This window comes from Rhincodon typus, chromosome 11 (genome assembly GCF_021869965.1).
Source record: "Rhincodon typus isolate 14 chromosome 11, sRhiTyp1.1, whole genome shotgun sequence".
NCBI lineage: Eukaryota > Metazoa > Chordata > Chondrichthyes > Orectolobiformes > Rhincodontidae > Rhincodon > Rhincodon typus.
In genome coordinates, this window is record NC_063342.1 from 65,517,386 (window position 1) to 65,533,567 (window position 16,182).

Here is a 16,182-nt window from a genome sequence, read left to right on the forward strand (position 1 = left end):
CTGAGTCAGAGGTACAAAGCTTGAACTCCACTCCAGATATGCGAACACAAGAACTAGGAGCAAGAGTAAACGATGTGGCCCCTTGAACAAGCACTGTCATTCAATAGGATTGTGAATGATCTTCAACATCAACTCCATTTTCCCACAGTATCTGCATACCACTTGATTCTCTGTGTCCAAATATCTACCAACCTAAGCTTGGACAAACCCATCAGCTGAGCACTGCAGAACTCTGGGATTTATTTTTCAACATCTCAGGTGTAAATGGCCAACACTACTTCTAGACTCTCCTATCAGGGGAAACAGTCTTTTGACATTTACCCTGTCAAACTGTACAAGAATTTACATGTTTCAATGAGATTGTCTCTGTTTCTAATTCTTTGAAATTCCAGGGAATATAGGCCTGGTCACTCGATGTTCCCAAAATCAATAAAGCAAGATGGTGTAAGCAGTGATTTAGGGGAAGGGGAAGCATTGTGGAGCAGCTGGGTGACTGCTCCAACAAGTGGAGACCAAAGTTACTTCTTTGAATCTGGCTTGACATCCAGTGGAACACACCAATAAATTGTAGGTGTAAGTGTCTCTACCCATCTGCTGCTCATATAGGTTGTGGGAGCATTGACGACCCTACCCATATAGACTAGCTACCATATTAGCTAGTACAAATATAACTCTGGTCATTGGAGCATTAATATTATGGCCTGTCAGACTGCAAATCCTTCCAATATTTCTTATTGCTCTAAAATTGTGCAGAATTGACTCTAATATCATCTTTATCCTTCCTTGTTTGTGACTAAACCTAGACTGCAAAGTGTATCCATGTCAAGTAAAATTTATTTCACACAAAAGCAGAATTAAAAGCACAGACAGCTTCAGGCTACAGATTATGCTGTCAGAATCACTGAATTGAATTGAAATCTGTGTTATTTTCTGTGTATGAGATTACATATCATAGATCAAAACATATGTGAGGAAAGAATCATAGAAATGGGATTACAATAGGCAACTCCAGTTGAAGAGCTAGAGTTGGTAGGATTCCTCCTCCACCTGTGAGGTCTTCTGAAGTTTGACAACAGGCCTTGGACAATTAAAAATCAAAGGGAGGCCCAGATTGTCTTACTGGATTAATGGCGTAAAATATTCAGCATTGGTCTCTAGGTTCATAATGGGTACATTTGGGATCTTCCAAATCCAAAAAAGGTGTTGAAAGAATAGTAAACAGTTGTTGTAAATTGTCCATTTACTTCAAGATGAAAGAATGTTGGGGTCAAGATTAACTAATCAGCTTTTCTACCTGGATGCTAGACTAATGTATTTCATGTTGCCAAGGGATGCAAGACAGAGGAAGCCATTTTTGAAGTCAGGTTACAGGCTTTCTTATAAATCAGTGAGTATCAGAGAAAGAGGCTAAGGCTGAATTGTCTCTGCATCCCATTGCCTTTTAAGGATTCCAGGAGATCCTTTCTTGAGTGGTCAATGAGGTTAAATTATTGTAAAAGACTTTTTATTCTGGTGATATATTTGAGAAACTTTGTGAAAACTAAGGAAGGAACTGGAGGTGATAATTCGATGTTGCTAATAGGTAAAATGGGAAAATGGGAATTTGCTGTAAGTACTGTAACTGCAGACTGTGATATGATACAAGTTTAAAAAAGGGGAATGTACCTTTTCTTCAGTTTAAAGTATGCCTCCTACAAAAATTATATAGCTCAGTCATTTTAGTCATTGTTAATAGGAAAAATATTAAGACATGAAATTTTGCTATCCTTTTCAACTATTAACTAGAAGTTTGAATTTCTTCTTAGGTGTTATCAGTCTCTTCGGAGATTTGTGCAAAACAATGTGAAGCCAGATTTCTCCATGCTGTTTGACTAGGATAACAGGCCTTTTGGCAGAAATCCCAGTGCACCAAACATTTTGTGTGTGTGCGCGCGCTGATCAGCCTTTTTCTGTTGGTCTGTAGATACAAAGTCCTGCTGTGAGTCCTCTGCAGCAGAACTGGGTGCAACCATGCACTGTGGAAAGTTGATACCTGTGCCATTCTTTCTCCTAGTGCTAGGTGGTAACTGTGCCAGTCCTCACCATGTGCAGTCTACCTCTGTGCTTCTCTCTAAAACCAAGTCAGCCTCAGTATTCTGTACCTGAGGATGTTAAACAAGGTTGAGTGGCAGCGCTTTTTTCTTCAAGGTCCTGATCTGCTTGCACTTCACACTCCATCAGTGTTTGACCAGAGAGTGGTCCTTGGGTGATCTGAAAGGGTAAAGGCATAATGGTAGTGTAAGTTTGGAGTAAGGGATAGAGTCAAACAGGAAATACGTGGTTACACCATTTTCAGTATGCAAGTAAGAAGAGAGTGTGGGATGAGGAGGTTGTGGGATGTGAGACAGTGGATTATATAGCAGTGTATAATTATTCTCCCAGGTTTTAGTCCATTTGCTGGCCATGGCCTGAATCATGGCTGCTCAAGTGATGGCCAGCACTATTTCTCCCAGCAGAACGATGACATGCAACCTTGCCTATTTTCAGAGTGTTGCAGTTTCTGCCTGTAGGAGATTGGGAATTGTAACAGTAAATGTGGAGCTATATATCTGGGCACCAATCCTGATTGAAAGGTGATAGTGTGCACCAACCGTGAATACAGGTCTGAGATTGCAACATTGCTCAGTACATGAGCTTGTGGTGAGGCTCTAAATATGAAATCTGAATTACATTTGATAGATTGTTGGTAGGTGTGCGAAGTTGGTGGTTCACCATCAGAGCACAACATTTGAAACATTCATATATGCTTCCAATTTGTGCACGGTCTGGATTACTGTGATGATTAATTGTTGCCACCACCTTTTGTAATGTTTGTTTGGAGGGCTTCCTAGTCCCCAGAGGCAATTGGACCTCTTGCTTTTTTTTTTCCACCCACCTTCTTTCTTCTGTTTTCTTTATTCATTCACTGGATGAAGACGTCGCTGGCTTGTGCCAAGGTCTTCAGTGCTTCATTTGAAAAACCTAACCTGTCCATCTTCTCTCCCACCTATCCGCTCCTCCCACCTCACTGACCAATCCCCACCACTGCCTACCCACTCACCTATCACCATCCCACCTACCTTCCCCACCCTCACCTCTCCTCTCTCTCTTTATTTCAGAGCTCCCTTCCCCGTCCCCCATTTCTGGAGAAGGGTCCTGACCTGAAACGTCAGCTTTCCTGCTCCTCTGATGCTGCCTGGCCTGCTGTCTTCCTCCAGCTCCACACTGTGTTATCTCTGCCTCCAGCATCGACAGTTCTCACTATCTCTGATGCTCAGTCTGGCTGTTTCCGCTCTTTCTGTTCATGAACACTTTCCTAATCAGTTTCTGGGCCTATTGCTGAGTGTGGTCTGGCTCCAAGTGCTGTTAGTTCTGTATGAATTTGGGACACCTGCTCGGATTGGTAGCATGACCTTAGTTTCTAAACTGCCTGCATGCATTACTTTGAACAGGCACAGGTTAATTGTACATAGTGATCATGTTGCTTGTTTTGTAGCCCATTGTCCTGTGTTAGTGGGTGTAAACTGTCTGCTTTGTTTTGGTAGACTTGACTAGATGTTTAGAGGAAAACAAGAAATCCAATTGTTTACAGTTTTAATGTTCTGCATGTGTTTGTTGCCAAGGTTGATATGTCAAACGAGTGAGTTTAAAAATGATTTTATTCCTCCCTCAGAACCGTAAGATTTTCTCGAAAGTGCAACAGCCAAAGAACGTGTTGCATTCTCCTAAAGCAAAGCAAAGCACAAATGACTTGAGTAAATGCTATCACTTTGACACTGACTTTCAACACTGTCAGCCTGCTCCTCTGCTCTCGTGCTATGAGTGCAGGCCAACAACATTAATTCAGACATGTTTTTACATAAATGTGTTTTTTAACTTCTTTCAATCACAACTCCCTTTTTGTGAAACCACCAATTAGCAAAACCACTTGCAAGAAGTGAGAGATATGGTGTGACTACTGTTTCAAACCAAATTGTTCCCTCTGTCACACTTTTAAAGAGAGTCAAAATCATATAGCAATAGGAAAACCAGTGTTATTGCATGGTGAGATATTGGATACAATCTTGTTTATCTTGCTTTTGATTTTGTTTCTGATATTAGTATATTATAACACTGTCCTGACTTCATTCATTTTCTTATTGTGTCTCAGTAACATTGACTTTAACACAGGAGTTGTTTCTCTTTATCTTAGCACTCGAACAGGACGAACAGCTCAGTGCCTTGCAGCTTCTCATTTATCTCCTGCCCCCATGTAATTGTGACACGCTCCACAGACTCATGGAGTTTCTTGCCATGGTAACAAATCATGCTGAAGACACCCTGGATAAAGATGGACAGGAGGTAGGGGAACTTTGAAGTTTAGAGGCTTCAAAATTCCATTGAGTGCATTTTACCGTGTCCTTTATGTCTTATACTTAAGACAAGATATTCGCATATCATAGCTGCATTGAATCCTCCTATAATCTTACTTTTTTAACCTACTGCCCCTCTCGTCCCTCCTCTTCTGTTAATAGTGTCTGGAACTGAGACTGTATATATTTCTTCCTGGCTTCCATTCAGTTGAATTGATGGATGAGATTTTTTAAAACTTACTTTAAATTTAATTTGATCCAAATTTCTGGAAATGTCAAAGTTAAACTTATAAATGTTTAATTTATTTCATAGTTAACAATACCATTGTTGTAGTTAGCAATGACAGTAGACTCTTTAATTCCATGAGGTTGGCAGCAAGAAATAGTTCAGATTTATTGCCATTATTATCTTGGTAACATCCCTTGCCCGAGTTTGGCAACAGTCCCAAGTTGCTTCAAATTAATTTGAAGTTTAAACTTGCTAACCTTGGAGAGGTATATAATGTTATATGGAGCCAGCATATATATATTTTAAAGTTTTCTTTCAAGAAAAATAAAGTTGTTTTTGTGATTCAGCATAGGATCCCCAGCCTGACTTATTATAATTGGTAATCATCAGTAACATTCTTAACTTGTAAATAAGAAGGTCAATAGATCAAGTCTCTCCACAAAGATGTGAAATATGAAATTGAAGCTGACAGTTCAATGCAGCACAGTGGAAGTGCTATCCAGTTGAAGGGGCATCTCTTGGATGAGTTAGTAAGATATGGCCTCTTTCTCCCCTTCAGGCAGGCATAAAATATTCCATGGTACTGTTTCAAATAAGATCAGGGAAAATCTCCTTTGCACACTGACCAATATTTGATTCTCAAACCACATTACATTGGTAAATAGGTGATCTGGGGGTTATCACATTGCTGTTTGTGGCACTGCTGTGAGTAAATTAGCTACTGTTTATCCCCATGTCAAAGTGGCAATTACACTTGAAGAAAACTTCATCGAATGTAAAGAAAAAGGATTGGCCATGCTAAATTGCCTGTAGTGTTCAGGGATGTGTAGATTAGGTGGTTTATAGGGGAATGGGTCAGGCTGGGATGCTCTGAGGTTCAGTGTGGACTGGTTGGGCCGAAGGGCCTGTTTCCACACTGTAAGCATTCTATGATTCTGAACTTTGGGACATCCTGAGATTGTGAATGGTGCTATATAAATAGAATTGAATTTTTTTTATTGTAGCTCTAATTTTGTACCTTTGGTGTAGGCCAAATCCTGCTAGACTAGTAGAAGGAACATCACATAACTAAGGCCTTAAACAGAAACTGGGTGGCAGCATGATCAAGCATGGAAAACAGCAGAAACTATTTTCCTTAAGAAATTCACTTTTATTTTGGAAATAAATGCAGGAATGGCTGCTGTGGTATTATGAGGTCACAATGAAGTGACTAGTTCTGTTACTGAGCATATTATAACACTTAGAATTAAATCTTTTTTTCTGTATCTCTCACTTGGAGGGTAGATTTTGACTTTGTGTAGTAGGATAAATGGGTGATCCTGAACTGACCTTTCATTTAATATCTCTCCTGATTTTCATTTCCATCAATGTTAGTAATTAGTTGAAGAGCTCTCCCATTAGCTAACTGATTAAAGATTTAACAGCATCTTAGATTTGTTTAGTACATTCTCAAAAATGGTGTGACTCTTTGATCTTTTACTTATAAATTCTGTGTCTGATACTACCTCTCTCGCTAACACCTGAAGAAGGAATAAGACTCCAAAAGCTTGTGTTTTCAAACAAACCAGTTGGACTGTAAGCTGATGTTGTGTGATTTCTGACCTTGTCCACCCCAGACCAATACTGGCAACCCCACATCGTGACATTCTTCCAGCTCAGGAAGAATCCAAGAGTGCGCTGAGATTGGGGCTTTGCCTGCAGTGGGCCAGAGGATTGGTATTTTAGGATTAGCATTTGAGTGCAGGGAATGCCAATCTTACCCTCTAAAATAGTGCAACCTCTCACTGATTCAAGTTGGACAACTATCTGAAGTATTAGCTCAATCTGAAGTATTAGTAGTGCAGTATAAAAATCTATCTGAAGATGTAACCTACCTGGTAATTAATGTTTCCTTTAAAGTGCTTTACAGTCAATGAAGTTGTGTTTTTTTTAATAGATTAGTCACTGTTGTAGTGGTGGAAGTACTTGTGTTAGCAACTGAGCACTGTTTTCACCCTTGTTTAGGCTGCAAGTAATGTTACAACAGGATGTACTAATCCCTCTAGAATTCATGTGATCTTTTGCTTCTGTTGTACTTTTCATAAAGAAGCGTGACTGCACAGTTTGGTTTAATAATGCAGTGTATTAACAATAGTCTTGTCAATTGCATGGAGTTCCCTCACACACTAATGAATGTTTGTGTTGTCTCACTTCCAATTTTAATCAGCGTCCAGTGGATGTGATAACATGTCATTGGCTGGTTAGTTACATTTGGGCTTGGATCTCATAAACATGGAAGCCCAAATTTTTAACTCTGGTTAGGGCGGTTGGTGGGAGCACAGCTAATGGAGGAGGATTTGGATGACGCCCTGACATTCTCCAATGACTCATGAGCCTCATTATCATGGCAGAGGATAGGGTCCCATCTGAACCTGTGCGTAGTGATGTGTGCAGTTCGAGAGAAGCAGATGATTGTAACTGGAAAGGAGGGTAACTGGAAGCAGGGAGTGCCCAAGGATTCCTGTTGGACCTGTAGGGCACTCTTGACCCCGTAACAGACATCTAAAACACACCTAAAATTTTAAGCTAGCTGGACCTCTTCTGGTAGCGAACCCTCCTCCTCACAACCCGCATTGGCACCTGAAGGGACTGGGGCTACTGCTGGAAATGGCAGCTAAAATCATACAAGGGTCAGAATGTAGTCACGGGACCCCAATATTCAAATATTGATGAGTTCCCCACAACTGAGGAATGAATGGAAGCAGGTGTAGAATCCCATTCTTTAAAGGTCAGTTCCATCCTGCCAGGCAACCAGGTTTTTATTCCTTTCATGGGGCCTAGGGCTTCCTGGTAAATACACCATTTGTCATCCACCCATAACTGCTATTGAACTGAGCGGCTTGCTTGACCCTTTCAGAGGAAAGTTAAAAGTCACCTACATGGGCTGGAGTCAGATATAGACAGATTTTCTTCGCTAAAGGACATTAGTGGAGTAGAAGGATATTTATGTCAATTGCCAGTGGTTACATGATCAATAGCCTTTTAATTCCAGACTTTCTTACAAATTCAAATTTCCCCATCTGCCATGGTGGGATTTAAACCCGTGTTCCCAGAACTTTAACCAGGAGTTCTGCATTACTGGACCACTGATGCTGCCACTGCAGCATTATCCGTCTCCTAATTAGTCAATATGAATCAATTAGCTATGCTGGTTAAGCAGCATTTCCTACTTCTAACTAGCTTTGTTACATTTTAGGTGACTGGAAACAAAATGACTTCACTTAACCTTGCCACAATCTTTGGCCCCAACCTCCTACATAAACAGAAGAGTTCAGACAAGGAATTCAGTGTTCAAAGTTCAGCTCGGGCTGAGGAGAGTGCTGCCATCATCAACGTTGTTCAAAAGATTATTGAAAACTACGAAATACTATTCATGGTGAGTAGAGATCTCTGTTTATCAAACACTGGTTCTGCTTTGTGTTTCATGTGTAGTTATTGCTGTGTTCCATACTGCTACAATTTGAATCTCAAACTCAATCAATTTGCAAACTATTATGATATCCAAGGTTTGCAAATTTCACAATTTGTCCTGACCCTGAGCACCATTGTTATTACTCAGAAAATTATGACAGCTAAAATTAAAGTGAACATTCTCCACTGTGGCCACTGGAAGTGCTCGAGTTCCTGGCTACTCAAATTGCTGATAAGGAATTTTAATTAAAAGCATAAAATTTTAAAAATACACAACAGGTCAGGTAGCACCCATGAAGAGAATAAAGTATTGTGATGGTTTAAGGTCGATAATGACTAAAAACTAATTCTGAAAAGGGTAGAAGTATAAGCATTCTGCAAAATTGGACAGTGTCTCCTCAGACCCTCTGTCCTTTTATCTCTATCACCTTAAAAAATTGCAACAAGTAAACTTGTAGAACATTTACTTTGTTATTTATTTGCTCAAGTAAGGGACACACCACTTAGATTTTCTGCTTCTCAACATCATCCACAGTGTCTGCGTATTGCAGTGTCTTTCATTCATGTATCATTTGTGAATTGGGCACCAGTTGTAACCAGAATGGAGGTGGTGCAGTTCTATGTCCTTGGACTTCTAACCATTAACAGTCAGACAGCAGGAAGAAAGAAGTATAGACATTGTTGACAGGGGAAGTGATATGGCACATGGGAAACTGGAGTAGCAACAGCAGCGGTTCTCAACTAACAAGGCAGTCAGGAATTTAATGAGTGGCAGAAGCAGGGAGTGATCATCTATCCAACACCTTGGAATAAATCTGCAGCAAACACTGAAGCCATATGATGGAATTTAACCTGCGCAGATAAAAACCACCAATTAGAAATGTGCAGCAAGTTCCCATTCAATTCCCGGACAACGTGACTTTGAACTGCTGCTCTAGGCAGTCTGCAATGACACACATCAGACATCAACAGAGTCCATTCTTTTTCTAATATTGCAGATAGGGCTTTCATGACATCATCAGGGCCCGGCTGCAATTTTAACCAGAGGCTTGCTCAGGAAAGCAGCTGTAGATTTCCTTCCAACCAGCCTAACAGAAAGATGAGCTGGGGCCAAAAGAGGCCTCAGGAGGTGAAAGCATTTACTTTTTTGGCTGGATTAAGTAAAGGGCAAGTTTAGACTTCACCTGCCCGCTTTTTTACCTCTCCTGAATCCCCTTCCCTATGACTCAACGAAGTGGTAGGTTCAAGTCTGGGCTATTCGAGTCAACCTCCATGGCTCAGGGTATTTCCTCCTTGATATTGCTTGCTGCAGGCCGCAACTTCTAATCCAACATCTCCTATTTGTAAAGCAGAGAAGAAAATATTCCTGCCCAGTGCAGAGGTAGTCATGAAGTCAAATTAAAATACCATGAGTTTCTAAAAATAGTGAATGCTGATAACGGGTGCAGTTTTAAAAACAGGTGGTATCCCTCCACATTAAGACCAGGCAGTTAAAGAGATTGGTTTGTGTTAATGTTTGTTTTATCTAATCCACACTCCATACTCACAGTTTCTTCCTCCTGTGGTGAAAGTTCTGTGGGAACACAGCCCATGAATTCCTTTGTAATGAATCTCTGCTGACTCTGGAGCGGCCAGTCACAATTCTGTTTTGTTTCCAAGCTCCCTCAGCTCCGAGGGGGCCACAGTTCATATTGTTTTGACATTTGTATTAAGCCCTAGCAAAGAAACATCTGTCTTGTTTTAGAGGAAAGTTAACACAGTGCGGTGCAGAGGAAAGCGTTTGCCAGCCAGTTTCACCCACTGAGAACATATGACCTACTTAGGCCAACAGAAATACATGACCGGGCCTTGCATGGTCATGCAGTATGGTTCTGCTTGAGAAAGGCTGTATGTGAAAAAGGTTTCATGGATCGAACCAATGCCACGTGCTGCAATCTGAGTCCAGTGTCACAACGTGTCAGTTATTCTTGTGACCTGCTCGTGGTTTAGATATGTTTTTGTTGTAACATGTAAAGTAAATCCATTTGTTCTTATCCCTGGCTTTGTCATTCTTCGAGGCTTCCTCGCACAGTCGTAAAGAGGAAGCCATTCAGCCCATCATGGCTGTTGAATAGCTCAACTTCACTGACTCACCTTGCTGCATGACCCTTGATATACTTGCCTATTGAAAAGCTATCAAAATGAATACTCTCTCATCATTATTCCAGCATTCGCAGGCTGTTGAGGGTGAAAATTGCAGCATCGTACTAGTGAGAAAAAGGGGAAGGAAAAATCAAGCTTGCATTTATATGGCATTTTTTTACACTTCTCAAAGTGTTTTTACAGTGAAAGAAGCACCTTTGGGAGCTAAAGGGGAGGTCAGTTCACGCACACAAAGATCTCTCAATCAACAACGTAGGAATGATCAGATTTTTGTTAGTTTTTCTAGATAAGGGATAAATATTGGCCAGGATACCAGAGGGAAGACTCCTATTCTCTTTGAAAAGTGCCCAAAGATGTTTCTCATCCAAATATGACACCTCTGACAATGCAGAAATCACTCAAAGTAAATGTCAGCCTAGAAAATGTATCATTGAAATCTGTAATTCTTGTAGTAGATGAGGAGTTTGTGTATAAATTATTATAGTCTGTCATACCAAAATCATTCAGAAAAGACAGAATGAAAATGAAATAATAAGTCAGCTAAAGCTAGGAAAGTGCTTTTTTGAGTGGGTGAGAGTGACCCTACTCCAGTTCCCACTTGATAAGATGATAAGTTCATAGTGATCTTTTCACAATTTTTACACTAATTTAAAATACTCTCAAGTTAAGTTATGGCATTGATTAAATGTGGAATAAAAGCTTCCTAGCCTGGCCTTTGCAATTTTACAAACATAAAGGTTTATAGCACGAGTAGGCCATTCAGTCCTTTTGAGCCTGCACCACCATTCAGAAAGGTCATGGCTGATCTGATTATCCCTTAACCAACTGGAACATTGTTTCCACCCCTACTCCTGGCCCCAGTTCTACACTCAGCCCCAGCCCCAAGCCCTACTGGGTGTTCACCATCCATCCCCATCCCCACCGCCCCTGTCCTGAACCTCCCCCCTCATTGAGGCTGAATGGTCAGTCCTCAGCAAAGGGCTCACCTTCACTCCCTTGTGACCCACATGTAAATGAATTCCATACATGTCATGATGTCAAGCTCTTTTTCCTCCGCCTCCGTGCCTATTTCTTTGAATGGGAATCCAACCCACCCTCTAATGATCCCTTCTCCCGCCTCCAGCAAATTCCATCTTCCTGAACACTCCCTACCCTCTCCTGACCTCTTCATTTCAAACTGCTGCCGAGACATCAATCGCTTGGATCCCTCCACCCCTCTCACTTTTACTGCGATCTCTCCTCATCGGCGCAGCCCTCCGTTCCCTTCGCCTCAACCCCAACTTCACTATTAAACCCACCGATATGGGAGGTGCGGTGGTAGTATGGCAAACTGACCTCTACATTGCCGAGGCCAAATGCTATCTCTCTGACACCTCCTCCAACCATCCCTTGATCATGACCCCACCTCTGATCACCAAGCTATCATCTCCCAGACCAACAATCACCTCATCATTTTGGGAGATCTCCCGTCCACAGATTCCAAACTGATAGATTCCCAACCCTGCACCTCCCATTTCAGTCTCCTTCCCAAAATCCATAAACCCAACTGCCCTGGTCCACCCAATGTCTCTGCCTGCTCCTGCCCCACCGAGCTCATCTCCTCCTACCTCAACTCTATTCTTTCCCCTTTGGTTCAGGAACTCCCTACCTACATTTGGGATGCAACCCACGCCCTCCGCCTTTTCCAAAATTTTCAATTTCCTGGCTCCCAACACCTCATCTTCACCATGGACGTACAGTCCCATTACACAGTTAGCCTCCACACAGAGGGCCTAAAAGCTCCCCGCTTCTTCCTCTCCCATAGGTTCAACCAGTCCCCTTCCACTGACATTCTCGTTCGCTTGGCAGAACTGGTCCTCACTCTGAACAATTTTTCTTTTGATTCCTTCCACTTCCTACAAACCAAAGGGGTGGCCATGGGCATCCGCATGGGCCTGACCTATGCCTGCCTCTTTGTAAGATTCGTGAAACAGTCCCTTTTCTGCAGCTACACTGGCATCATCCCTCACCTCTTTCTCCACTGTATTGATGACTGCATCGATGTTGCCTTGTGCTCCTGCATGGAACTCGAGCAGTTAATCAATTTAGCCAACACCTTCCACACTGGTCTCAAATTCACCTAGACCATTTTTGAACCTCCTTCCCCTTCCTAGGCCCCTCCAGAACCAACTCGCCACTGACATCCATTATCAAACCCATTGACTCCCACAACTACCTCAACACTACCTCCTCTCACACGCCCTCCTGTAAAAATGATATCCCATTCTCTCAATTCCTCCGCCTCTGCTGCATCTGCTCCCAGGATGAGGCATTCTACTCCAGGATATCCCAGATATCCTCCTACTTCATGGACTAGAATGTCCCCTCCTCTGTAATTAAGAATGTCCTCAACCACATCTCCACTATTTCCCACACTTCTTCCCTCAAACCCACCCATTCCCCAACAACAATAAGGATAATGTCCCCTCAGTCCTCATGTACCATCCCACCAACCTCCGAATCCAACACATCATCCTCCAACATTTCCGCCACCTACAATCAGACCCCACCACCAAAAAGATATTTCCTTCCCCACCCCTGTCCACCTTATGTGGTCTGTTCATTCCACGACTGCCTCATTAGCTCCACACTCCCCACCAATCCCTCCACCATACCCGATACCTTTCTCTGCAACTACAAGAGGTGCAACTCCTGCCCCTACGCCTCCCTTCTGACCTCCATCCGAGGCCCCAAACAATCCTTCCAAATCTGACAGAGTTCACCTGCACTTCATCCAACCTGATATATTGAATCCATTGCTCCCAATGTGGTCCCCTCTGTATTGGGAAGACTAAATGCAAACTCTGGGACCGGCACGCAGAGCATCTGCGCTCTGCATGCACCAACCAACTTGACCTTCTGTTTGCCATCCATTTTAATTCCCCCTTCCACTCCCCTGGTAACATGTCCATCCTTGGCCTCCTCCACTGTCGGAGTGAGGCCAAACATAAACCGGAGGAACAACACCTGATATTTCGCTTTGGGAGCTTACAGTCCAATCTCTGTTTATTTATTAATCACTTTTTTAATTTGTGCCAAAATTGGCAATTTCATTTATTGCCACATTATATTCCATTTGTCAGATCTTTACCCATTCAACATTTCTACATCCCTTTGTGGCCCTCTAATATGTTCTTCACATTTTCTGTCTATTTTTGTGTCAATAGCAAATGTAACAACCAAACATTTGGTTTCTTCACTCAAGTAATTTTGTATACATTATTGAAAGTTGAGACCTCGTCACATTATCCCTGTAGCACACAATTCATTACGTGCTGCAAAGCAAAAAAAAGAGACCCAATTATTCCTACTCTGTTTTTGTTAGATAGCTAATCTTCTGATTTGATCTGATCTATGATTTTGCTCGGTGTGAATTTACTCGTGGCTAAGATCATAATTCAGAGAGTGGAATGCTTGACTGATGTTGACTTCCAGTTCTGAAAGCTGCTGCTGCACACAGACCTCGGAGGTACATACAGTGGAAAAGAATTAGAGGCAATGCTGTTTGAGATCTTGTTGTTTAATTTGGTGCATCACACTGACTGTGCTGAACAACTTTCCTAGGCCAGCTTAAGTCCTTCTTGCCTCCATGGACAATGATAAGCGGATCCTACCCCTCCCACTGCAAAGATTTTCCTCTCCAGCCTTAGCAAATATCCTGAACCCTGGCGACGCACCTGTGTGAACTGTCACTTTTTGCTGGAGAGAATAGCGTCAATTTTCCTCGCTATACTATCCCCTAATACCACTACATCCCTTTTTGTTTCCTCCACTTGAATGGCTCCTGCATCAGTGTCAGGGTCCGAAGGAGGTTTACAAAAAAAGCTTCCAGGGATGAAGGGCTTGTTGTATGACGACCATTTGAGAACTCTGCGTCTGTACTTGATGCGGTTTAGAAGGATGAGGGGGAATCTCATTGAAACATGCAGAATGCCAAGAGGAATAGATAGCGGATGTGGAGAAGTGTTTCCACTAGTAGGAGAGACTATGACCAGAGGGCACAGCCTGAGAGTGAAGGAAAAGCCCTTTAAAACTGAGAAGAGGAGGAATTTCCTCAGCTTGGGGATGGTGAATGTGTAGAAAATCATTGCCGCAGAGTGCTGTGGAGGCCAAGTCATTGAGTGTGTTTAAGACAGAGATAGATAGGTTCTTGATTAGCGAGGGGATCGAGGTTTATGGGGAGAAGGTAGGGGAATGGGATTAAGAAACATACCAGCCATGATTGAATGGCAGAGCAGACACAATGGGCAGGATGGCCTCATTCTGCATCCAAATCTTATGGTCTAACATGCTCATCCACCCTGCAGTCTATGTTCTCACCTCAAACCATGCTCCCAACCCCTTGGGACCCTTTGGTATGTATTGAATCTTATCAGTGTCCTCTACTGTGAAGACTGATGCAAAATGCAAATTATTTATTCAATTCCATTGTCATTTTCTGATTCCTGTCATTATTTCCCCAATTTTTTAGTCTAAAGGGCCCATATTCACTTTGTCCTCTTTTCCTTTTTATATATTTAACAAAGCTCTTGATGTCTATTTTTGTTGTACTTACTAGTTTGCACTTAGTTTATTTTCTTCCTATTTATTTATTTTTGGTCATGTTTTGTTGAATCTAATAACTTTCCCAACCCTCTGGTTTTCCTCTAATCTTTGCCATGTTGTATGTTTTTCTTTTAATCTGGTATTATCCTTAACTTCCATGGCTGTTCATGATTGCTTTATCCCCATGCGAATCCTTCTTCCTCACTGGGATATATCTTCACTAAGTCATTAACTAATCTTAAGCACTTGCCATTGTTTGCCAACCCTGCCCTTGTTTCTTTGAAATTGCCAGTACTTAAGTTCAGCTCAGTTATTTCTGACCCAAGTTTCTCGATCGCAAACTGAATGCTAAGTTTTACTGTGTCATGGTTACTATTCCCTAGGTGTCTCTTGCTCTGAGATTATTTATTAAATCTGCCTCGTTACATATTATCACATCCAAAATAGCCTGATTCCTAGTTGGATCCACAGTATTTTGTTCTAGCAACTGTCTGGAACATAGTCTGCATTCTTCCGCATGGCTGCCTTTCCAGTTTGATGTTCCCAATCTACATGAAGATTAATGTCACCCACGATTAACGGACAGCCTCTCACCAATTGTTCTACGTGAAGTTTGTGTAATCTGGCATTTCCGTGAGGGACGCAGTCAGTAAATTGTGCCTAACACACACACTACTGGTTTTGTCTAGGTTAAACTATGTCCATGTTTTCATGCAAACCGTGCAGGCCAAAGGTAAACTCTCCCAAGAATTGATACAGACAAGTGTAATTGATAAATAACAGATATAGCACCAATGTAGTGTATAAAAGGCAGGGAACAAGATTCACCTCAGTGTAGTGGATAGAGGTGGGGCAGTGCGGGAGACCACAGACAAAGCAGCAGTTATTTCTCCGTTGATGCTAATTTATTTCTGTAGAGGTCGGGTAGACCTGTGGTTTCAACTGAACAGTTAGTCAGGTGATTGATGCTGGATCAATGCGACCATGTGTGCTTCTATGCCTGGGACTCTAGACATAAGGTGTTGAACCTCCCCCCAGAGTGAGCGGTGTGATGGGAACCCCCCCTTTCTGATGAGAGATCGACACGTTCTGTAGGTTGTAATGGTTTGGCAGAGCGATTACTAAACAAGCAAAAGGAAGTGTTCTCTTGAACATGAAATAGATATCGGCATGTCACTTGTGCGTAAAATTCTCCAATCTTCTTTGCTATATGATATTGATTCACCCTAGAACAAACTGTTTCCTCAGCAGAAATCATGCTGAAATTCCAGGCCTTTTTCCCTTGAGTCTGAAACCTTTAGCTCACACTATTTCGCCTGCCAAGTCTTCGATCTGTGTTCAGGAAGTGCTCAGATAAGTTTTTCTTTCTTTCTTTCTTTCTTTCTTTCTTTCTTTCTTTCTTTCTTT

At 42.0% G+C, this 16,182-nt stretch overlaps 1 protein-coding gene across 1 annotated transcript in view; it reads left to right on the forward strand.

Annotated features, from left to right (window-relative positions):
* LOC109935041 (rho GTPase-activating protein 6-like) overlaps positions 1–16,182 on the forward strand; it is a 515,598-nt gene that overhangs the window by 469,493 nt on the left and 29,923 nt on the right. The window contains exons 5-6 of the mRNA XM_048602528.1: positions 4,164–4,359; positions 7,835–8,014. Of these exons, the coding sequence (XP_048458485.1) occupies positions 4,164–4,359; positions 7,835–8,014 (376 nt within the window). The remainder of the gene's footprint in view (positions 1–4,163; positions 4,360–7,834; positions 8,015–16,182) is intronic.